Source organism: Chiloscyllium plagiosum, chromosome 22 (genome assembly GCF_004010195.1).
Source record: "Chiloscyllium plagiosum isolate BGI_BamShark_2017 chromosome 22, ASM401019v2, whole genome shotgun sequence".
NCBI lineage: Eukaryota > Metazoa > Chordata > Chondrichthyes > Orectolobiformes > Hemiscylliidae > Chiloscyllium > Chiloscyllium plagiosum.
Window position 1 is genome coordinate 17332249 of NC_057731.1, and position 25607 is coordinate 17357855.

The following is a 25607-nucleotide window of genomic DNA, read 5'->3' on the forward strand; positions in this document are numbered from 1 at the left end:
GCCACTTCTTTGTTATATAGCAACAGCCCTTACCTACCTCCATTCTTATCTATCCAGTTGTAGTCAGAGAATATCCTGCACTGGCTTCATTCCCCATTGGAGTACACCAATAATATATCCTTGACTTTCTCTCATGTGCATATATCCTTTGGTAACAGCATCAGATTTCATATACTCATACAAAACTTTGCTATGCAAACCCGTACTAGGACCTGCTGACCCATCATAAACATTCAATGACCCGCATTGACTTTGGATCCCTCAGTGCTTCAGTTGAAATGTTATTTTTGTGTTCTGATCCCTCCATGCCTTCTGATATCTCTGTAACCTTCTCCAGACTTTAGATCCTCACCAACTTTGCATTCTCTAATTCTGGCCTCTGATATCTGCCACTCCTTTTATGCCATTATTGATTATGATAAACATTTAAGCTGTGGATTTTACTGTTTAAACCTCTCCTTAGGCATGGCAACCAGAATATATGGAATACTCCAAATGTGGCCTTACCAATGTCTGTGCATTTGTAATATGACATCCCATTTCCTGTTCTCAATGTTCTGACTGATGAAACCAAGTATGCTGAAATAATTTCTCAGAGGCTGGTATTCTATCAACAAGTCATCCTTTACCTAAATGTGGAGAGTCCTTGACATTGTTCAACTCTTTCAGAGCCAGCTCTCTGAGTGAACAGAATGTCTGACACTCCTGTTCTTATCTGTCCACACAGCTCTCTGACTGGACCAAATTAACTGTCCCAATCAGCGAACCTCTATTCTGTGAGTTCCATCTGACTGACCTCATTACAATCACTACATTTCTTCTCATTTGAGTCTGAGGACATAGTCCGGCTCATTTTTTTGTAGTTCCTCTGGGATGTTCTAGTACCAGGTCAGATTCCTTCAATTTTGCCTCTGATATGGGCAGCATGTAATGCACAGTAGGTTGCATCTTGCACCTGGAGCATCTTGAAAGAAATTCTCTCTCCTCTTCAGGTGGCAAAGGTGTCAAGATAGCAACATTCAATGTGTCCATCTCAGGTTCCAAGGTATCTTCAATGCTTGATGGAGAGGTTCCGGAACAGTCAGAAAGGCTGTTGCGGAGTTGGGCATGTTTTGCTCCAACCTGTTTGCAACTTTCAAATGGCCCCCATACTTGTTCAAGACTGTCACACCTACCTGAAATTTATACATCGCAAGACCTGACCTGAAATCGACCGTTTCTCTTACCCATGCAGGGCCATTCCAGTGGTTCCTGCACCAAACTCCATCCCCTGAAGTAAACTGTATCTCTTGCTTGGTGAAGTCTTGTGTCTGACATTGGCCTTCCTGATGCCATTTCACCCTCCCTCTCCAGGTGTGTGAAGATCAGATTTAACTTGGTGCTGAATCTTCTCCCCTGTAGCAACTCTGCTGGAGCTATCCCTATTGTTGCGTAAGAGGTAATCTACTTATCAAATAGGGACCAGGACAGTATGGTATCTAGTGAAGGTATGGACTGTTTCTTTAACCCTGCCTTCAAAGTTTGTGTTGCCCTTTCTGCCAAGCCATTGGATGTTAGATGGTGCCAAACTGCCTTTATATGTCAAATACCATTCGACTTTAGGAAATACTCAAATTCCCTGCTGGTAAGTGATGGCCCATTATCTGTGACCAACACTTCTGGGAGTCTGTGTATTGCAAGAGATGTGCGCATATTTTCTATCGTTGTCCCTGTGTTTGACGAATAAACTCTATGCATGTCCAGCCACTTTGAGTGGGCATCCACAACAGCTAAGAACATTTAATCCATGAAAGAACTTGCATAGTTGAGATGTCCAAAGTCTGATATTGTCTGCTGTGACTGGAAGTATGTTTGGAAAATTTCCAATGGCGGTATCACCGGTGCTGTATCTGCCAGTGAGAGGCGACTCAATGTATCCACATTTGTTACTTGGCCTCCCAGACGGTGTTCCAAGTTGTAATTAAATGCACTTACTATTAGAGCCCACTGCTGAAATTGGCCTGAAGCTATAAACTCTGGTAGATAGGTGGGAGCCAAGGCACCTTTGATCAACCTCTGTTTATCTTCCAATGGGTGTATTTCTGGTCTTGTCAGTTCTGCTGGTCAAGTAGGTTACTTGGGTGCCTGGAACATATATTTTTCCCTGCTAAGGCATACACCTGCCAGGAACAAATGTCTAAGGACTATGTCTAAGTTCTCTGTGTTCCTTATGTCTTCCCTGTTATTAACATGCCATCTGGATAAATGGCGATGTGGGATAGACCACATAAAATGTTCTCCATCACCGATGAAAAATTGCATAAGCTGACGAAACACCAAATGGCAGTCTTGTATATTGGTACAAACCCTTGTGGGTATTAATTGTGACATTATCCTGGGAATCCTCATCTAATCACAATTGCAAATGTATATGGCTCATGTTCAGCACTGTGAAGGACAACCCCCCCCCCCACCAGCTTTGCACATAAATCATCTCAGTGAGGGTATTTATCCAGCTGTGAAAAGAGGTTTACCTTTTGTTTAAAGTCTCCACAAAGGCGAACCAACCCTTGGGCTTCACAATCAGTACAATTGGTGCTGCCTATTACGCAACCTGGAATGGTTTGACGATTCCTTTGATTTCCATACTTCTGATTTCTGCCTCTACGTCTGCTTGAAGGCAAATGGCACTAGCTGGGTCTTGCAGAATTATGGAATTACTTCTTAGACAATGAGCAACGTGGCCTTGGCTCCTTTGATAGGTCCTAGATCTTCCTGAAAAACCTCCAGGTATTTAATTAGGACTTCGTATGGTCAGTCATTTTCTGATTGATTCAATGTTTTTCAATCTTTCTCAAACAATTTCACCTCATCAAGCATGGGCCTAAGCCATTTACTATAATCAGTAATGAGTGAGCCAAATGCTTCCCATAAGAGACCAGAACTGAAGTTGTACCCTTAATCTGTAAAGGTTTCATGGTATAGGTTCTCAGTGTAGTTGAGGTCTTGCACAAACTTGAAGGTTTGAGACTGGTTCTGTGATTGCTGAAGCAGCTGTACCAGTATCAACCTCCATTAGACCGGGTGATCATTTAACTGGACGTTTATTTTGTTTGGTTCTGATTTGGATATTGCTCAGCTATCTAACTGTTCCAACAAGATGTAGGTGAACTTTCCAGGGTGTGTACTCTCCTGGATACCCACCTATGAGTTGTCCTACTCAATTTAGGTCTAGTGGGACTCTTTTGTCGTCTTGATTCAGTTTATTAGCAGTAAACACAATATCTTGCTAGCCTGGTTCCTGAAGAAAATGTTAACTGTTTGGCTCAGACTTGGCTTTGCTTTGGGATTTTGCTGTGGGCTGACCTATCTTCAGGATATGGCCTGAGTGAGGCTATACATTGCCCTCACTCAAGTGATGTTCATCAAGCTCAGTCGGACTAGTGACAGTGTCCATTTCCATTGGAATACCCTGTATTCATGCTTCACTTGCCACTTTTTCCAATGATAAAACCAGTTACAATACCTGTTTGAAGTCCAGTTGTGCTTCAGCTATTAGGTGCTTTTGCATGATTACATCACTAATTCCACTTAACAAATGTCTCTCAACATCTCATAAAGAGCTAAACCAAAGTCACATGCCTCTGCCAGTCATCTTAACTTAGTCTAAAATTCTGATACATATTCCCATTGTTCTAGAACTGCAAGTAAAACGAATAGCATCTTGGAATTGGAGAAGGCTTAAGGTTGGAATATTCTTTGACTAAATCTGTCAACTCTGAAAGCATTTCATATCTAGTGGCTCAGGGAAAGTTAAGATCCTAATAACTGAAAAATATGGTCCACAAGCTGTCAGGAGAATTACTTTGTTTTGAGGAAGGTCACTCAACCCAAAATGTTAGCTCTGATTTCTCTCCACAAATTCTGCCAGATTTATAGCATCCATAATTCTTTCGGTTCTAATTCAGGAAAATTTACTTATTGCTCTTCATCTGTCACAATGTCATTTGCCTGGAAAATATGACGCATTCTCTCGACATACTGGGCCTAGTCTTCAATGGCAGGATCAAAAGAGTCAAGTTTCCCAAATAAAAGCATGATCCCAGAAATATTTATACCAACACAAAGATGACCATTGCAAGAGAATTTCTTCAGGTGCATGCTTTTCACTCATCGCCATTGAAATAACTCGATAGAGGCCGGTATCCTGTCAACAAGTCACCCTTTATTTACATGTGGAGAGTCCTTAACACTGATCCAGTTCCCTCAGAGTTAACTGTCAGAGTGAACAGGATGTCTGACAGTCCTGTTCTTTCTTTCTTCTTTTTTTTACGTGTAGAATGAATGTCCAGAGGAAGTGATGGATGAGGGTGTAATTGCAACATTTAAAAGAAATTTGGATAAGTACATGAATAAGAAATGTTTGGAGGGATATAGGCCAAGCATAGACAGATAGGACTTGTTGAGATTGGAGTTATAGGTAACATGGACTGGTTGGACCAAAGGGTCTGTTTCAGTGCTGTATGACTCTATGACACTAATCCAGCTCCTTAGAACCAGCTGTCAGAGTGACAAGATGTCTGAACGTCCCCTTTATTTTTGTCCTTTACACACTGATCCAATTCCTCCGCAGCCAGCACCCAGAGTGTCAGAATCTCTGATACTCCTCTTTTTGTCGAATGTGTGCAGGTGTCGGACACAGTGAAAAACCATAACTGTGTAAATCTTTATTTATATTTCACCACCAGGAAGAAAGGAAACACCCGAGTGGCCAGTGACAAGCAGTGCCATTCTCAGAGGGCAATGCTGCATGATCAAACAGTGAAGGGGAGGGCAGGGATTAAATCAAAATAGAGTTGGAGGGGGAAATAATACACTCCACTCCCTGTGGTGCCCACATTTCCCTGAAAATCTCAAGGGGGTTGGTGGACACCGTGTGCTCCTTCTCCAGGGACACCCGGGCTCTGACATAACCGCAGAAGAGGGGCAGGCAATCAACCCTAATGACCCCCTCCACGGCCCGCTGCCTGGACCTGTTTACAGCCAGTTTGACAGTCCTGTTCTTTTTTTTTTCACAGTGAAAGACACAAGGTGTACAAGTCTTTATTCAATTTCCACCACCAGGAAGAAAAGAAACACCCAAGTGGCCAGTGACAACCAGTGCCCTTCACATCAAAGGGGCAATGCTGTGTGATCAAACATTGAAGAGGAGGGAAGGGATTAAATCAAAATAGAGTTGGAGGGGGAAATAATACACTCCACTTCCTGCAGTGCCCACCTCTCCCTGAACAGCTCAAGTGTATTGATGGACACCATATCCTCCTTCTCCAGAGACACCCAGGCTCTGACTTAACCACGGAAGAGGGGCAAGCAATCGGCCCTGATGACCCCCTCCATGGCCCACTGTCTGGACCTGTTTATAGCCAGTTTGACAGTCCTGTTCTTTTGTTTGAAAGACACAAGGTGTACATATCTTTATTCAGTTTCCACCACCAGGAAGAAAAGAAACACCCAAGTGGCCAGTGACAAGCAATGCCCTTCACATCAAAGGGCAATGCTGTGTGATCAAACAGTGAAGGGGAGGGCAGGGATTAAATCAAAATAGAATTGGAGGGGGAAATAATGCACTCCACTCCTTGTGATGCCCACCTCTCCCTGAACAGCTCAAGGGTGTTGGTGGACACCGCATGCTCCTTCTCCAGAGACTCCCGGGTTCTGACATGACCGCGGAAGAGGGGCAGGTAATTAGCCCTAATGACCCCCTCCAGGGCCCACTGCCTGGACTTGTTTATGGCCAGTTTGACAGTTTTGTTGTTCCGTGTCATCCAGTGTTCTCTGATTGGATCAGATTAACAGACCAAATCAGGGAACTCATAATCTACGATGTCCACCTGGCTGATCTTGTTACATCACTGCACATGCCAAATGTCACCCCTCCCTACAGTTAATGGTAAGGTCCTGGGGAGTGTGCAGAGAGATCTAGGTGTTCAGTGCATAATTCTTTGAAAGTTGCATCACTGGTAGACAGGATAGTGAAGAAGCATTTGGCATGCTTGGCTTCATCAGTCAGAGCATTGAGTACAGGACATCATGTTATGGTTGCAAAAGGCATTGGTAAGGCCACATTTGGAATACCACGTACAATTCTCAGTGCCCTGCTACAGGAAGAATGTTATTAAACCAGAATTGGTGCAAAAAGATTTACAAGGATGCCACCTAGAGGGTTTGAGGGGAGGCTAGATCGGCTGGGACATTTTTCCTTGGAGTGCAGGGGGCTGAGGAGTGACCTTATACAGGTTTATAAAATCATGAGGGGCATAACCAAAGTCTTTTCTCCAAGTTAAGAGAGTCTAAAACTAGAGGACATAGGTGAGAGGGGAAAGATTTAAAAGGGACCTGAGGGATAACTTTTACACATGGAGGGTGGTACATACATAGAGTGAGTTGTCAGAGGAAGTGATAGATGTGAGAACAATTGCAACATTTGAAAGATGTTTGGACAGGTATACAGGCCTAATGCAGGCAAATGGGACTAATTCAGTTTAGAAAACCTGGTCAGCATGGACGGGTTTGGTCGAAGGGTCTGTTTCTATGCTGTATGACTCTATGATTCTATACCTCTTCACCTCCTTCCTCCTTAACACCTAACTTACCAGCTTTTTGACACACTCCTTGTTGTCAGTTTTTGATTATTTACGTACGTGTGAAGCACCTGGGACGTTTTTCTATTTCGCAAACACAATATAATTGTAAGTTGTTAGTAGTCGTCTTCCTTCTTTTGGATATGCACTGAAGGTGGATACAACTGAGTTTACACACACTTGTTGCAGATCAGAAGAAAATGAAAATTTGAATAAATTGGGATTAATCTGGATGGAGTGTATTTCCAATGCTCCATTTACTTTGGGCTTTGATGAGAACTACAGAGGAAAATCATTTCTATCGCCTTTAGGAGTAGTTCTATATCATAGAAAAATTATGAAACTCAACTGAATATAATATAATTTGTTTCATAAATTGGCATCAAGGGTATAATTTAATTTAATTGAATGTTGAATTGATTTTGAGGCTCATATCAATGTTATTATTGTTTAGGAAAATGAAGAGAGTGAAATTCAATTTCCTGGAAGTATATCAGAAGAAAAGGCCAAATTTGACTTGTTTCTAACTGAACATGTAATCGAAAGGATACCTGCTGAATATCAGAATCTTCAATTACGGAGAGAAAATATGAAAAATCTCTTCATTCCTAGTACATTACCAGGTACTTCAAAAAGTCTTGCAACAGCTGTAGATAAATAAAGAGTTAGAATGAACTGTATTTTCCTCTCTATAGATGCTATCAGACTTGCTGACTATTTCTGGCATCTGCAGCGTTTTTCTTCTACAAAAAAAATTGTTTATTGTATTACCATGATAGACAGTGAATGGTGTTTTAATAATGTTTTATATGCTATTTTACCATGAAAACAACCCGTACTTTGCTTTCATGAAATCGGTGTACTTTGAGAAATTGCAAAGTATATCAACTTTTCACTGTATTCTTTTAGTCACTCTAAACAGTAAACTTCCAAGAAACACTGCACCTCGTGTCTTGGAGGAAGAAGGTTTTTATGTCAGTCAAAAACCAGATGTGTCAGAAAAAAATATCAACAAAATGGAGAATCGCTTTCTTGTACAAGAACAGGTGACTTCATAAATATATTGTCATGATCTATTTCTGAAAATTGATTATAAAGAAAAGACCTTGAGAACATTCACAGTAAGGTAGAAATGATATACAAATCATTGCTATAGGTTACTGTTTCACACCAACTTGTGACTAATTAGGAGAAAAAAACTGGCAGTATCTGTGAAAATAGAGTGGATTAAGGCATTTAATCTCTTCAGTCTGTTAACTGTTCATTTACATCTGGCTGAAGCATACACCTTTTGGGCAAGATTTGAGTTGCATAGAGTTTTATGGAAGGACTTCTGTCATGGTGTGGAGGGAGTGGATACTTGTGGATATGGTGCCAGTCAAGGGGGCTATTTTGTCCTGAATGGTGTCAAACGTTTTGATGTTGTTGGAGCCGCACTCATTCAGGCAAGTGGGGAGAATTCAGTTACACTCCTGATTTGTGATTATAGATGTTGGACAGGCTTTCGGGAGTCAGGAAGTAGTTACTCACCACAGTAGTCCTCGCCTCTGACCTGCTCTTCTAGACACTATGTTTATGTGGTGAGTCCAGTTGAGTTTCTGGTTAATGGTAACTCTCAAGATGGTAGCATCACTGAATGGCAAGGGGCAGTGGTTAGATTGTTTCTTATTGGAGATGGTTTTGCCTGGCATTTGTGTGGTGCAAATGATACTTGGCAGCTCAAACCTGGGTATTGTTCAGATCTTGTTGCATTTGAATGTGGACTGCTTCAGTATCTAAGGAGTCAAGAATGGTGCTGAACTTTATGCAATCATCCCCACTTCAGATTTTATGATGAAGGGAAGGTCATTGATGAAGCAACTGAAGATGCTTGGGCCTAGGACACTGCCTGCGGAAATCCTGCAGAGATGTCCTTAAGTTGAGATGATTGGCTTCCAACAATTGTAACCACCTTCCAATGTTCCTGTTATGGTGCCAACCAACAAAGAGTTTGTCCCGATACCATTGATCCCAGTTTGTTAGGGCTCCTTGATGTCACACTTAGTTGAATATAGAACATAGAACATTACAGCGCAGGCCTTTTGGTCCTCGATGTTGCGCTGACCTGTCATTCCAATCTGAAGCCCATCTAACCTACACTATTCCATGTAAGTCCATATGCTTGTCCAATGATGACTTAAATGTACTGGAAGTTGGCAAATCTACTACCGTTGCAGGCAAAGCATTCCATACCCTTACTACTCTGAGTAAAGAAACTACCTGTGACATCTATCCTATATCTATCACCCCTCAATTTAAAGCTATGCCCCATCGTGCTCACCATCGCCATACTTGGAAAAAGGCTCTCCCTGTCCACCCTATCTAACCCTCTGATTATCTTATATGTCTCTATTAAGTCACCTCTCAATCTTCTCATCTCTAACGAAAACAGCCTCAAGTCCCTCAGCCTTTCCTCGTAAGACCTTCCCTCCATACCAGGCAACATCCTAGTAAATCCCCTCTACAACCTTTCCAAAGCTTCCACATCCTCCTTATAATGCGGTGACCAGAACTGTGTCAATACTCCAAGTGCAGCCGCACCAGAGTTTTGTACAGCTGCAGCATAACTCGATCCCTCTATTAATAAAAGCTAAAACACTGTATGCCTTCTTAACAACCCTGTCAACCTGGGTGGCAACTTTCAAGGATCTGTGTACATGGACACCGAGATCTCTCTGCTCATCTACACTACCATGAATCTTACCATTAGCCCAGTACTTTGCATTCCAGTTATTCCGACCAAAGTGAATCATCTCACACTTGTCCGCATTAAACTCCATTTGCCACCTCTCAGCCCAGCTCTACAGCTTATCTATGTCTCTCTGTAACCTACAACATCTATTGTCACTATTCACAACTCCACCGACCTTAGTGTCATCTGCAAATTTACTAACCCACCCTCATTCAGGTCGTTTATAAAAATGACGAACAGCAGTGGACCCAACACTGACCCTTGCGATACACCACTAGTAACTGGACTCCAGGATGAACATTTCCCATCAACTACCACCCTCTGTCTTCTTTCAGCAAGCCAATTACTGATCAAAACTGTTATATCTCCCACAATCCCATTCCTCCGCATTTTGTACAATAGCCTACTGTGGGGAACCTTATCGAACGCCTTGCTGAAATCCATATAGACCACATCAACTGGTTTACTCTCATCTACCTGTTTGGTCACCTTCTCAAAGAACTCAATAAGGTTTGTGAGGCACGACCTACTCTTCACAAATTGCTGACTATCCAATATCAAATTATTCTTTTCTAGATAATTATAAATCCTATCTCTTATAATCTTTTCCAACACTTTACCAACAACTGAAGTAAGGCTCACTGGTCTATAACTACTAGGGTTGTCTCTACTCCCCTTCTTGAACAGGGGAACCACATTTGCTATCCTCCAGTCTTCTGGCACTATTCCTGTAGACAATGACGATTTAAAGATCCATGCCAAAGACTCGGCAATCTCCTCTCTGGCTTCCCAGAGGATCCTAGGATAAATCCCATCCTGTCCAGGGGACTTATCTATTTTCACACTCTGCAAAATTTCTAATACCTCTTCTTTGTGTACCTCAATCCCACTTAGTCTAGTAGCCTGTATCTCTGTATTCTCCTCGACAATATTGTCGTTTTCTAGCGTGAATACTGTTGAAAAATATTCATTTAGTGCTTCCCCAATCTCCTCTGACTCCACACATAACTTCCCACTACTATCCTTGATTGGCCCTGATGTCAAGGGCTGTCACTCTTACCCAACCTTTAGAATTCGGCTCTCTTGTCCATGTTTGAACCAAGACTGTAATGAGATCAGGAGCTGAGTGGCCCTGGCAGAATCCAAACTGGGCTTGATAGCATGGTTGTTGACACATCACTTTACTGAAATTGAGAATAGGAGAAATGGAGGACCGCCCCCCTCACCTCCATCCAAGGCACCAAACGATCCTTCCACATCTGACAGATTTTCCTGCACATCCAAACACCTCAACTACTGTGTCCATTGCTCTCGATGTAGTCTCCTCTACATTGAGGAGACAGGATGCCAATTCATGGAATATTTCAGGGAACATCTCTAGGACACACTCACCAAACAACCCCACCGCCCCATGGCTGACCACATCAACTGCCTCTCACACTCTGCCAAAGACTTGCAAGTCCTGGCCAAATCCAAGCCACTCGATGCCTGAAGGAAGAATACCTCATCTTCCGCCTTGGGACCCTTCAACTATACAGCATCAATGCCAATTTCACCAGATTCCTCATCTCCCCTCCCCCCACCTCATCCCAGATCCAACCCTCCAACTCGGCACTGCCCTCTTGAACTGTTCTACCTGTCCATCTTCCTTCCCACCTATCCGCTCCACCTTGCCCTCCAACCTATCACTATCACCCTCCACCTGCATCTACCTATTGCCTTCCCAGCTACCTCACCCCGACCCATCTATTTATCTCTCAGCCCCCTTCCCCCTCCTCCACAATCCTGATGAAGGTCTTATGTCTGAAATATCAATTCTCGTGCTCCTTGGATGCTGCCTGACCTGCTGTGCTTTTTCAGCGCCATGCTTTTTGACAGCTGAAGATTGAGAGTAGACTGATAGGCAGTAATTAGCTGGGTTGGATTTATCTTGCTTTTTGTGAACAGGACATATCTGGGCAATTTTCTACATTGTCGGATAGATGCCAGTGTTGTACCTGTACTACAAGAGCTTGGCTAGGGGTACAGCAAGTTCTGGGGCACAATCACGGCAAGGAAATCTCCTGCTGATGACCATGTTCTGTCTTCCCTTGGTTGATTAATTGGAGTATGATTGCCAGAATGTTGTCAGGGCCCATAATCTTTGCAATATCTAGTGTCTCCAATCATTTGATATTATATAGAGTGAATCGAATTGGCTGAAGACTGGTAAGTGTGATGCAGGGGACTGCTGGACTGTTGTGAATGCTTCAGCCTTATCTTTTGCACTGATATATTGGGCTCTTCCATCATCGAGGATGCAGAATTTGTGAAGCCTTCTCCTCCAGTGAGTTCTTTAATTGTCCTCCACTGTTCATGACTGGATGTGGCCAGACTGAGGGCTTCGATCTGCTTCTTTGGCTGTGGGATTGCTTAGCTCTGACTATTGATTTCTGCTTATGCTGTTTGGCACACAAGTAGTCCTGTTTGGTACCTTCATTGGATTGACACTTCATTTTTAAATATGCCTGGTTCTTTTCCTAGCATGCCCTCCTACACTTTCTATTGAACAGGGTTAATTCCCTGGTTTGATGATAATGGCTGTGTGGGGGATATGCTGGACCATGACTTTGCAGATTGTGCTGGAGTACAATTCTGCTATTGTTGACGGCCCACAATCATCTTGAGTTGCTAGATCTGTTCAAAATCTGTCCTATTTTAGCATGATGATTGTGCAGCACAATGCAATGAAAGGTATTCTCAATGTGAAGGTGGGATTTCATCTCCACAAGGATTGTGTGGTGATCACTCTCACCAAAACATTCATGGACAGATGCATCTGCAGCTGGCAGATTGGCAAGGATGAGGCCAAGTGTGTTTTTCCTTGTTGTTGGTTCTCCCACTACTTATCACATAATCAGTCTTGTAGATATGCCCTTTAGGCCCTGACCAGCTCGATCAGCAATGCTGCTGCTAAGCCACTCTTGGTGTACTTTTATATACATGTGACAATAAAGCTAAATCTAAATCCAGATTTCCACTAATATAAAGAAGTATGTCTATTTTATACACTCACTCCTTGTTATCTGTTGTTTAGCTTTGTGTGGATTGCGAGGCTGGCCCCAGACCCCATTTATTTTTTCCCTATTGACTTGTCAGGTCTTTCATGTGGTCTGTGTGAAGTCCATACCCCTATCCCTATCTTCCACAAATAACGACATATCCACCTAAATGTAATTTAGATGTACATCCCAATGTTCTGGAGAGTTCAAAAGCTTATCAACATATTTTAGTTAAGGAGACCATTTGTTAATGTGTTATTTCACAGTAATTGCTGGTGTCTGTGTTACAATAACAAAAAGCAAAAAGATTACAAGTTGCTCAAATATAAAAATCTGCGCAGAACCTATGTTTAAAAAAAGGTGCACAGAGATAATCAGTATTTTTAAACTGAGGTAATAGGATACACGTGTAGAATGCAATGTAATAGAATTAATAAATCCTTATAAAAAATCAAAATATCTACAAGCTATATGAGAAAAATAACTATGAGAAAAATAACTATTTGTTCTTTATAGACTTTACATTAGGTACAAAGCTAAACCAATCTAGGACTGTCAGGCATCAAATTAAAGTGGTTTCACTTCAAAGTAGCTTACAGTTGAAGTAACAGTAGGTGAATGTTTAGCCATAAAGGTGCATCTGTTCTTCCACATTGTTTACGTTAGCCTGCCAAAACCAATAGTAAAACTATAACCTTGACTTTACTTTTGACCAGAAATATATGTTAGTTACAGCAGAAAGTCTAGCTACAGACAAAGGCTCATATGACACTATGTCTTACTAAAATCAAAAAGAAAAAATGAAAGTAATTTTCCCACTCCCGAACACTGTTGGCATTAACGAGAACGTTCGGTAAAATCTGAGAGATGGCCAAAAGCAACATCTTCCAGTCAAATGTTGAATGGTGAAACCGGATTCTTGCTAGTGAATGGCTAGTGGTCTATTTGCGTGTATTAGCATGCATTAATGTCTCATTGCTACCTGATCTTCCTTATTAATATGCAATTTCTGATTCTCCTGTTTGCAGGATAGAAACTAGATGGCGATAATTCCTAAAATGGAAGTCTGAGTTGTTACCTGGTGAGTCCAGCTCGCCACTTGCTCCTTAGACGTCCATCTTGGACAATAGGTACCAATGTCTCAAGGCACAGTCCATGGAAATTGTTGCCAGAATCTGCTATTCATAGATGTCAGCATCTGAGACATACAAACCACATCACTTGCAAGATGGTTCTTCACTTCAGTGAACTTTAGTTGGAACTCACTGGCACTATTCATGCAATGCTGATGGCAGGCCACTTTGAGCACATGGACAGGCACCCGTGTCATGGATTTAACCAGTGTGCATATCAGGGAAGCTCGCTTGCTGTCTTGATGCTTATCCACCTTTTGCCGACTCCCTGTCTTGCCTTCTGATTCTTTTTCCTTCCAAGCAGATCTCCACAGTCCACACACAGCATCAACTTTCAAAACCTGAAGTCAATGCTGGGAACAGCGTTGGCATTCCAACATGCAGATCCTCAGAGTAGTAGCACAGCTTTGACTTATCTTGCATTTTTTGCTTTGCTCCTTCAACTAGACCTTAAAGGCTGTCAGTACTTCCGTCTTACCTTGTTGCTTAGTGCACATAGAAAGCTAGGCAGCTTGTCATGGTTGCCAGCACCCATCAGGGAAGGGGATGGACATATTGTTGTATGGTGCTGTGTTATGTCACTTTCATATCTGCAGCATTTGCTAGCAGCACACATTGATGTCCTTCAACCAATTGGCCAAGTCTCAAAACCTAAGGGACTAGTCAAATTCAGGAGGGCTGCCCTTGGCCAGCGGGTCATGGCACAGTCAATCAAGTGCATCATTCAAACTCAGTCCAGGGGCTTGGAAGTGATTCGACCTTCTGGACTGGTCAGAATCAGGGATTCAATACCACTACAGTCTGGGGAGTGGATTACAATCAGACTTGTATGTCCAGTGCATATTGTCAGGCAATTCATGATAAATCATTTGGAGAACTGCTTACAGATCAGTCAGGGGTTTTCTCACTCATCAGTTGGGGGTGTCCATCCACATAGTTTGGGTGGAGAGGGCAATGCCAATCGTGAGGCCAGTTCAATGAAATAGAAAAGGGATTATCTTAGACATTGCTGTGTTAGGGAAGTTCAGAATCTTAAATTGGAGGATTAAGGCAGCAAACTGGAACACTTAAGAGAAAAGAATTGTGATGAGGAAAAAATTGACAAAAGAACATAACAACATAAGAAATAGGAACAGGAGTAGGCCAGCTGGATCCTTGCTGTTGCTCTGCTGTTCAGTAAGATTGTAACTGATTTTTCCGTGGACTCAGCTGCACTTGTCTGCCTGTTCACCATAACCCTTAATTCCTTTATTGTTCAAAACTTTATCTACCTTTTGACTTAACAACATTCACCTACTGTCAATTGCTTCACTGGGCAGGGAATTCCAGATTCGCAACCCTTTAACGGAAAATGTTCCTCCTCAACTGACTCGGCTCTCCCTTATTTTGTGGTTATGCTCCCTAGTTCTAGTTTCATCCATCAGTGGAAGTAACCTCCCTGTTTCTATCTTATCTATTCCCTTCATAATTTTATATGTTTCTATAAGATACCATTCTCGTCCTCATAAATTCCAATAAGTGTAGTGCCAGTCTACTCAATTTATCCTCATAAACCAAACCCCACAATTCCAGAATCAACTCAGTGAACCATGTCTGCACTCTCTTCAATGCCAGTACATCCTTTCTCAAGTAAGGAGACCAAAACTTATCACAGTTCTCCAAATGCCCCTATACAGCTGCAGCATAACCTCCCTGCTTTTAAACTCCGTCCCTCCAGCAATGAAGGACAATATTTCATTTGCCTTCTTAATTACCTGCTGCAGCTGCAAACTAACTTCTTGTGATTCATGCACAAAGACACTCAGGTCCCTCTGCATGGCAGCATTCTACAATTTTTCATCATTTAAATAATTATCCATTTTGCAGTTATTCCTACCAAAATGGATGACTTCACATTTACCAACATTGTACTCCATCTGCCCACCCTTGCCACTCACTGAAACTATCTATATCCCTCTGCAGTCTTTGTGTCCTCCATGCACACTTTGCTTGCCACTCACTTTAGTGTCACCTGTGAACTTTGACACTCTACACTTTTGCTCCCAACTCGAAATCATCTATGTAAACAATTGTGGTCCTAACACTGACTCCTGGGGCAAACAACTAGACACTGATCACCAGAAAAACATCCACTTATCCCCACTCTTTGCTTTCTGTGAGTTAACCAATCCTCTATCCATGTTAATACACTACCCACAATGGCAGGTACTTTTATCTTATGCAGCAGCCTTTTGTGCAGCACCTTGTTAAATGCCTTCTGGAAATCCGAATATACCACATCCACTGGTTCCCTGTTGTCCACCACGCTCGTAATATCCTCAAAGAATTCCATTAAATTAATTAAACAAGATTTGCCTTTCATGAACTCATGCTGTGTCTGCCCAGTGGGACCATTTCTATCCAGATGTCTGGCTATTTCTTCCTTAACAATAGATTCATGTATTTTCCCCACTATAAATGCTAAGCCCATTGTGCCTACAGTTACCCACTTTTTGTCTACCTCCATTTTTAAACAGTCGCATCACATTTGCTATTTTCCAGTCTGTCAGAACCTCTCGCTCCTTCCGAGAGAATCCCTAACTAATTATTCCTGTCTCATTACACAGGACCAAATCTAAGATAGCTTGCTCCCTCGTAGATTCCATTACATACTGTTGGGGAAACTATGGTGAATACATTCTCTGAACTCCTCCTAAAGATGGTCTTGCCTGACTTGCTTGATCAATCAATTTGTAGATTAAAATCCCCCATGATAATTGCTGTATGATTTTAACATGCATCAGTTATTTGTTCATTGCCTGCCTGACCATGATATTATTTGGTGGCCTATAGACTGTGCCAATCAGTGACCTTTTCCTCTTACTATTTCTAATATCCATCTACATAGATTCAACCTTTATTTCCATAGAACCAATATCATTTCTCACTACTGTCTTGATATCATTCTTAAATATCAAAGCTACCTTTCCTTCCTGAACCTCTGAATAGTTTGATACTTCTCAATATTTAACTCCCACCCTGACCACCTGCAACCATGTCTCTGCAATTACCACTAAGTAATACCCATTCATGATGATTTGTGTTGTCAACGTAGTTACCATGTTTTGAATCCCACGAGCAGGTAAAGTGCCCTTAAACTAGTTTTTATACCTTCCTTTTGAACCTTAACATTTCCACCAGAACAACCTTTGTTTTTAAACATTCTCCCTTTTTCTGTAACTACTTAGTTTTCACTCATCTTAGTGCTACATGGCTCAGCTGCTGCTTACTGTTTATTTACTACTTTGATTCTCTTTTTTTCCTTAAGCCGCCACCTATGCTAGCTAATTCAGGGCCTCACCTTACATTCCTATTCCCCTGCTAAATTTAAAGACTACCCAACAGTGCTAGCAAAACAACCACAAGTTGGCTAAGGTCCCATCACTGTTTGGATGAAGACCGTCTCTCTTGAACAGATCCCACCTTTCCTAGAAATGGTCCTAATTATTCAGAAATCTAAAGCCTTCCCTCCTACACCACTCCCTCATCCATGTATTATGCTGGAGATTACTACCTTTGAGATTTAGCTTTCAATCTGACTCCTATCTCTCTAAATAGAGCCTTCAGGACCTCATCCCTCTTCATCCGTATGTCATTCGTAACAATGTGGACCACAACCACTGGCTGGTTCCCTTCCTGTCCACAAACTCTCCTACACCTTTTCCTAAAACTATGACCTCTCATACCAGATTGACCCATTTGAGGAAACATGCTCTCTACTTCTCCTTTGTCAATCCCCATTAGCACCTTATATACCTTAATTAGATATCTGATCATTCTTCTAAACACCGGAGAGTATATATCTAAACTGCTCAATCTTTCTTCATAAGACAAATCCCTTATCTCTGGAATCAACCCAGTGAACCTCCTTTGAACTGCCACCAATGCAACTAAATCCCTCCTCAAATAAAGTCTTGTATAGGTGCAGCAACACTTCCTTACTTTTATACTCTATTCCTTTAGCCTTAAATGCCAACATTCTATTTGCCTTCCTTATTATCAGTGGTAGAGATGTTTGTGTGTTGGAGAACATGGAATTCTGCAGGAGTGGGGGTTATTCATGAACACCACTGCTATGGCCTTGAGGGGAAACTGTGTAGCATGATGGTGGGCGTGACTAAATTGTAAGGTCAGGCCTAGGGAATAAGTTGCTAGCTGAAGACTTAATTCTAAATGGTGTTATGCCTCACTGGGATAGTGTACTGCAAATTCAGTCATTCAATTCTTGAAGTCATCACAAAAGTTAAACATTTTATAAAATACACAAAATTTCCTAATTTTCTTGTCTTTTACCTGGCTGACAGAAGTCACAGATCAGGTGTCAGAACTTAACATGGATTACTATTTATTACAAATAAATAGATTTTAGCTGCGGGAAAACAATTACAAACCATCAGTCATAAATCTCTAACCCCATTACAAAACTCCCTCTACTTACAGACAGACACAAAAAGACATTATATTTTGAGTAGAGGGAAAAGTTGGGAAGGTAGTTCAGTGGCTTCATCCATAGGGTTTGCTGAGATGAGCCGTTTGCAAGTCAGAATTTGCCATTCATATGCCTACTTAGTTACCATACCAATCTGCCCTGCCACCTTCTGGGATTTGTAGATATGTACACCAAGATCCTTCTGATATTTCGTACTTTCCTGGTTTCTACCATTTATTATGTAATTCCTTATTAGCCCTTCCCAAGTGCATTACCTCACGTTTTTCTGGGTTGAAATTATTTCCATTGTTCTGGCCACCTGACCAGTCTGTTGATATCCTCCTGGGGTTTGTGACTATCTTCCTCATTAATTACCACCTCACAATTTTTGTGTCACCTGTGAATTCAAACCCCCTACATTTGAGTTCAAATCATTAGTGTACACAACAAACAGGGCCCTAGCACCAAGTCCTGTGGAACCCCACTGGAAATAGGCTTCCAGTCACTGAAACATCCCTCTACTATTAACATCTGCTTTCTGCATCTCAGCTAATTTTGCATTCAATGTGCCACTTTGCTTTGGATCCCACAGACTCTTAATTTTTTTGTAGTTTGTAGTTGAAGCAGCAGAAATATTTTTCAAGTGAGGATGTTAAGTGAGTTGAAGGAGTACTTGCAGGTTTTGATGTTCCCAACTATCTGCTGCTCTTGTCTTGGTCTATGGTAGTGGTTTTCAATTAGAAAGATGCTCTCGAAACAATCTTGGTGAATTTCTGCATTGTATCTGATACATGGTACTCTCTGCTGCTACTGAGCATTGATGGTGGAAGAAACGAATGTTTGTGAATGTGGTGCCAATCAAGCGGCTGCTGTATTCTGTTTGGTGTCAAATGTCTTGAGTATTTTGGAACTGTACCTATCCAGGCAAGTGGAGAATACTCCATCACACTCCTTGGAGAGGATGGACAGGCTTTGAGGAGCCAGAAGGTGAGTTCCTCACTGTAGGATTCATAGCCTCTTACCTGCACTTGTAGCCACAATATTTATATGGTTAGTCCGGCTCTGCTTCTGGTCATGGTAACCTCCAGGATGTTGATAATGGGGGATTCAGGAATAAGACTATATTTGAGTGTGAAGGAGCAATGGCTATATTCTCTCTTGTTGGAGGTGGCCATTACCGGGCACTTATGTGACATGAATGTTACTTGCCACTTGTCTGCCTAAATCTTGTTATTGGCTAGGTCTTGTTGCATTTGGGCATGAACTGCTTCACTATCTGAGGAGTCACCGATGTTGCTGAACATTATGCAGTTAACATCTTCATATCTGATCTTATGATGGAGGGAAGGTCATTGATGAAGCAGCTGAAGATGGTTGGGCCTAGGATATTACCTTGACAAATTCTCAAAAAGGTTGTCCTGGAGCTGAGTTGACTGACGTCCAGCAACAACAACCATCTGCCAGGTTTGACACTGCCAGGTATGACACCAACAGGCAGACGGTTTACCCTTTGATTCCTATTGTCTTGAGTTTTACTAGGACTTCATAATGCCACATTCAGTCAAATGCACTGTTGATGTCAAGGCCACTCATCTCACCTCTGGCCTTCAACCTTCCTGTCTATGTTTTAACAGGTTATTGTGAAGCAGTTGTTGTTTAATAGCAAAAACAGGAAGGCAGATTATTATCTGAATGATGATGGATTGGAATACAGGGAGATGTGGGAACAGCATGGTTTAAATCATTTCTAGGTTTAAAGTATAGATCAGTTAGATTACTTTGTTTAATTTTGCTTTACTAAAGTTATTGTATTGTTAATAAATTGCTAAGTTTTTGTTAAAGGCATAAATTGGTGTCTAGAATTTATTATTTGTAAAGTTTTGAATTACTTATTTAAAAGTCTGTTTAGGACCTATTAGGGATACCTTTGAGGGTCTTTGAATGTTTTAACTTTACTGTGTTGGGAATACAAAGGTAGAAAGGCTGATTTGATTTGGCTGTCTGTTTCCATGTTGCAACATTTCATAGCAAGGGAATTTGATTATAGGTGGAGAGGGTATCTTGCTGTAATTGTACAGTGAGAGATCTTAGTGAGACCACACCTGGAGTATAATGTGCAGTTTGGTCTCCTTATCCTATGAAAGATGTTCTGGCTGTGATGGGAGTGTAATGAAAGTCTACCAGTCTGGTTGCTGGAGAAGCAGTACTGATATTTGAAGAGGAATTGGATTGGATAGACAGTATTCACTGGAGTTTAGAAAGATGAGGGAGGGTCTCAGAGAAACCTCCTCCTCCGACCGTCGGGTTGTTGTGGTTTGGCGGTGGATGAGTACTGATATTTGAAGAGGAATTGGATTGGATAGACAGTATTCACTGGAGTTTAGAAAGATGAGGGAGGGTCTCAGAGAAACCTATAAAATTCTAGTACCCAATCATGGGAAACAATCTTCCTGTGTTTACCCTGTCAAGTAATGTTAGAATTTTAAAGGTTTTTAATGAGACCCTCCATTTTAAATTTTACTGCTTCTCCAGCAACCAGTCTGGTAGACTTTCATTACACTCCCATCACAGCCAGAACATCTTTCATAGGATAAGGAGACCAAACTGCACGTTATACTCCAGGTGTGGTCTCACTAATATCTCTCACTGTACAATTGCAGCAAGATACCCTCTCTTCCTATAATGGGGGTACAGGCTAGGAGAGTGGGCAAAGAAGTGACAGATGGGGTTCAATATAGGAAAGTGTGAGACTATGCACTTTGGTGGGAAGAATAGAGACATAGTCTATTTTCTAACTGGGGCAATACTTCGGAAATCTAAAGCACAAAGGGACTTAGGAGTCCTAGTTCAGGATTCTCTTAAGGCTAACATGCAGGTTCACTTGGCAGCTAGGAAGGCAAATGCAATGTTAGCATTGATTTAAAGTTGGCTAGAGTATAAGAGCAGTGATACATTGTTGAGGCTGTTAAGGCTCTGGTTGTTACCGCATTTGGAATATTGTGAACAGTTTTGGCCACCATATAGAAGGAAGGATGTGTTGGCCTTGGCGGGGATCTGGAGAAAGTTTACAAGAAAGATCCTGGGGATGAAGAACTTGTCATATGAAGAGCGGTTGAGGATTCTGGGTCTGTACGCGATGGAGTTTCGAAGGATGATGGGGGATCTCATTGCAACTTTCAAAATACAGAGAAGCCTAGATAAAACTGACATGGAGAAGATGTTCCCACTAGTAGGAGAGAGTAGGACCCAAGGGCACAATATCTGAGTGAAGGGATGATCCTCTAGAACTGAGAGGAAGGAGCAGTTTCTTCAGCTAGAGAGTGGTGAATCTGTGGAACTCATTGCCACAGAAGGATATCAAATGGGGAGAAAGCAGGAACAGGGCAGTGAGTTAGATGATCAGCCATGATCAGATTGAATGGTGGAGCTGGCTCAAATTTCAAATGGCCTACGCCTGCTCCTATTTCCATTGCTTCTTATTATGAGTGCAAGTGGGTCATGATATGTTAGCATCTGAAAAATATACCTCACTAAAGTCTTCCATTTGTTTACATTTTCTCCTTGTACAACTTACTATCCCATTGTTAAATTTTGTGCAGTTTTTTTTGACAACTAAATCTCATAAATTTCACCGTACATTTATTTAACCCCTTTGAAATTTTCATTCTGCAAGCTCGCCATTAGGCTCGAACACATTGTTCAAAGTACTTTTAGAGGTTATTTCTTCTTCATTTTAAAATCAATAACTGAAATGAATGTTTAAAATACGGTGTGTAATTCAATAGAGATTTTATTTAGCTCTGCTAGAGAAAATTATGCCTCATCATTATAGATTGTACAGCATATTACTAAAATATTTTGTCTTACATCTGCAATGTTGTGAAAGAGAAAATACTGGTTTGGGGAAGATGGAAATATTATTGCATTACCAGATCCAATTAAGTTATCCTGGAAGTGTAGACAGTCATCAGCAGATGATGTAGAAGATCCTAAAACAAGACTAAAAACTGTGTATAAGAAGGTATGTGATCATTTCCTACTCTAGTATTACTGATCTCATTTTACAGACTTTCAAAGAATAGTAAATAGTATAATATTAAAAATACGTTTACTCTATTTTCAAGAATGCATTTATGGAGCTAGTATGCTTTGAAGTGTGCAGCTAAATATTTGCTATGAAGTTATTATAGACATTTTAAATTTATATGCTTCTGAAACTTCTGAAACCACCATATGATTAAATATTTACATATTCATTTTGTGAAGTTATCATATGTTCATGTACACAATCAATATATGGGGAACTTACATCCCTCTACATTTATAAAGATAGTATGAATCTTGGTTGGCTGGTGCTTTAAGGTGGAACTTATTTTCACATCAGACTGCTTATAATGTGATCACTGCCAGTTACGTGTTCATACAGTTTTTGGTCACAGGATTTTAGTAGTAAACTTGTAGCTGATTTTAGTCAGTGTTTATTTGGAAATTTGGGATTGTTTCAGGAATATGTAGTCAATGTTAGTGTATATCTTAAGAGACTTCTGTGGAACATGTGTAGTAACAAAGTTCAGCAGACCAATTTCTGATACAGTACCATTGAATAGCTCTGCATCCTCTTCTGCTGAGAATTTGTTTGAAGAAATAAAGGCATGGTTTAGATCCCTACCCATGATTACTTTGTGTGTGTTCGCCCCCCCGCCACCCCCCCCAATCTGCGGATGAGCATGGGGCAAGCTAATTGTGGAAGTTCAGGTAAGTTTTCATTTGAGTCCAACATATTAAATGTAGTCATGGTACATTTTTCACTATTAGTCCAGTCACTGTAATGGAGAGACCATCCTCTTCAGAGATTGCTGGCTCCAGAGTAAAGGAAAAGGCATGCTGTACTCCTTTGTATCTTGGTTTGACTGGTAGGCTAGCTTAAGATACACAATTCTGGGTGCAATGGTTTTCAGGACTGGGCAAATTCTTCCTTCTGTCACAGGTAATGTTCCCATTAAGCTGTACAGGGAATAAACAGGCCATTCCCTTTAAGATAAATGCATATGTGGTGACTCAGGAACCTTAAAGGATTGGAACATTGCACAGGCCACAAATGATGGGAAGTTAAAGGGAGCTTTGGTATGCTTCCTCCCTGTAATGCACAAGAGTGCTGTGAGGACATTCTCTGCTCCACTTGATAGAGCATGACAGTAGCCCCCCAAATGTCTCTGACGTTTGCTTTGTTCTAAAAGTTAGGGTTAGTTGCTTTTGGGAATGATGTGCCTATCCTACTTTAAGTAAGTAATGATTTTTACTCCTCCTGTTGTGATGTTTAGTACAGAGTAAAAGGGTGGAGGATTTTTGACCTGAGTTGTGCATATTGGTTATTTAGCTCATTTCTCTTAATGACTTAAACATACATGTCTGAAGAATCAAAGGAGTTGGTATGGAATACCCACTACAAGAATTTTTAAGGCATTCTAGTATTCTGTGCTTAATAAAATAATTGTTCATTCTTAAGCAACAGAAATTTGTATGTCTACTTTGAATTTATATGCCAGAGAAATTAACAGAGACTGTTAATGGCTTGTGTGGGAATAGAACAACATTGAGTTGTCAGTCTCAATTTTCACATTGTTCAAATATTCATGCCACCTCTCTATTTGCTTTATTTAGGAATTCTCCAGTCCCAAAGTGACTAACTTCCACTGCCCGATATTTAAAATCAATCCACTAGATGAACCATGGCATGAACTTGCAAATATCTAATTTTGACATTAGTACTACTAATTGAGATAAGTTGAGATCTCATGGAACTTCGGAATACCTATGCTATCACCATTTTAACCTAACTTCTGAAAAATTACACTATCCCCACTTTCTGCCTTATAGAATTATCCACCAATATGATAACTGCACATTATTCTTTTGTGTTTTTGTAGGCCATAGTGAGTGAACTAGCAAAAGATATTGACAGTCATTTTGTGGAATTTTCTCAAATCTACCAACTGGATATAAATATTGGAAATTTGCATTTTGTTCACCATCCTTTGTTTAGCAAAGAGCATGTTTTAGCAGTGAAGCTTATGCAACTTTTTGACAATTATCAACAAAGGCAAAAGCAAAATGTTAGCCAGCTCCTTGCAGAAAAGGTGAGTGATAATATTATGCGACTAATAAGAGCTATTTAATATTTTTTGCAGAGTATCATAGGAAGGACTGTAATCTAATATATTATAATGAAACAAATTTTCAAAAAATTACAATTGTGGATCTAAGGGGCTGTGTCATTCATATTGATACATTCTTCTTACACTGAAACTATCATAGCAACTCAAGTTGGCTTGACAGTGTTCTTGGAAGCTGATTATTTTCCAATATAGACACAAACAACCAGTTTAGATACACTTGCAAGTAATTGATATACTGAAAATCATTCTAAGTCTACAAGCATTTTAGTGAATGCAAAATTAATTCAGGTATGATGTACATCAATTGTAGAATTGATTGAAGGATCAAGGCATCGAAAGACCCAATCAATGGAAATGATCTTATGTTAATATACAGGATGAGTGACGTTGGTTGCATAATTTTGTAAAACTGCCAACCTATAATCAATGGCATCAATAATAACAGAGATATAATAGCGGTGTTGGTGGAGTAGATGGAAATGAGAACAGGAGCAAAATGTAGAAGATCATTGGACATATGAGGTTGTCTTTTTTCAACAAGAATGCCTCATTACCATATTACTAATGTGTTTCCTGCCTCCATTTTCCATGAGGGAGTTTGATTTATTCCTTTAAGACATGATTTTATTTTGCCCATTTAAGGGACAATGCACAGATGAACTTTGGTGGAGATTAGAGTTTTGCAGAAGTGAAAACATTTTGAGGTGGTGTCAGATGGACAAAGATGTATCCTAGTTTAAAGAGGCTTTTTTGATGTACAGCTAGGTGCAGTAAGGGCCCAGAGGAGGTGCTATTCTCTCGTAATGACAAGAAAAATGTCGCTGCCTTGAAAAACGTGGAGCTGGAGATGAGCTGAAGAAATGTAGGAGTTTTTAAACCTGGATTGAAATTACAGTATAAATTCTAGCAACTCTCATTGTTCTATTTCAGTACACTTTCTCACTTCCTCTTTTTCCAATCTTCACTGCTACAGACTTTTAATCTATATCAAATTTGATATAATCTTGTAAGGTTGCTCTATCAACATACCCTCAAATATTAGTCTGTGTTACTCGCCATACATCTCCTGATAGTTACCCTCGTTACCGCAATACATCAAATACACATGTACCTTACAAACATTCAAAGGATTGTTGGATCAGCTTTCAGGAGAAAGTAACATAAGATCAGGGAAGACAAGAACTGGCAAGGCAAAAGAATTGACGATGAAGACAAAGGTAGCCATGGCAAATCCTTCAACTGGCATCTTCAAAGCAGAGACCAATGAAACAAGTTGTCACAAAGTTGTTCCTTTTTCTCAAAGCTGTTCCTTTTCTCAAGGATACTGTGTCCTTGATTTTTCTTTCAGAGGGGTTGTAAAACAGTTCGGGCTCTGAATCGACTGGTTTGGTACAGAGATGAAAGGGTTTACTGAGATGCTCTTTGTTTATACGTGAAC

The 25607-nt window shown here is 40.8% G+C and overlaps 1 protein-coding gene across 1 annotated transcript in view; it reads left to right on the forward strand.

Annotated features, from left to right (window-relative positions):
• The window catches only part of LOC122561384 (coiled-coil and C2 domain-containing protein 2A-like), a 268528-nt gene that overhangs the window by 67241 nt on the left and 175680 nt on the right, over positions 1-25607 (forward strand). Inside the window, exons 9-13 of the mRNA XM_043713148.1 lie at positions 7075-7243; positions 7530-7654; positions 18037-18044; positions 21882-22014; positions 23921-24130. Coding sequence (XP_043569083.1) covers positions 7075-7243; positions 7530-7654; positions 18037-18044; positions 21882-22014; positions 23921-24130 — 645 coding nt within the window. The remainder of the gene's footprint in view (positions 1-7074; positions 7244-7529; positions 7655-18036; positions 18045-21881; positions 22015-23920; positions 24131-25607) is intronic.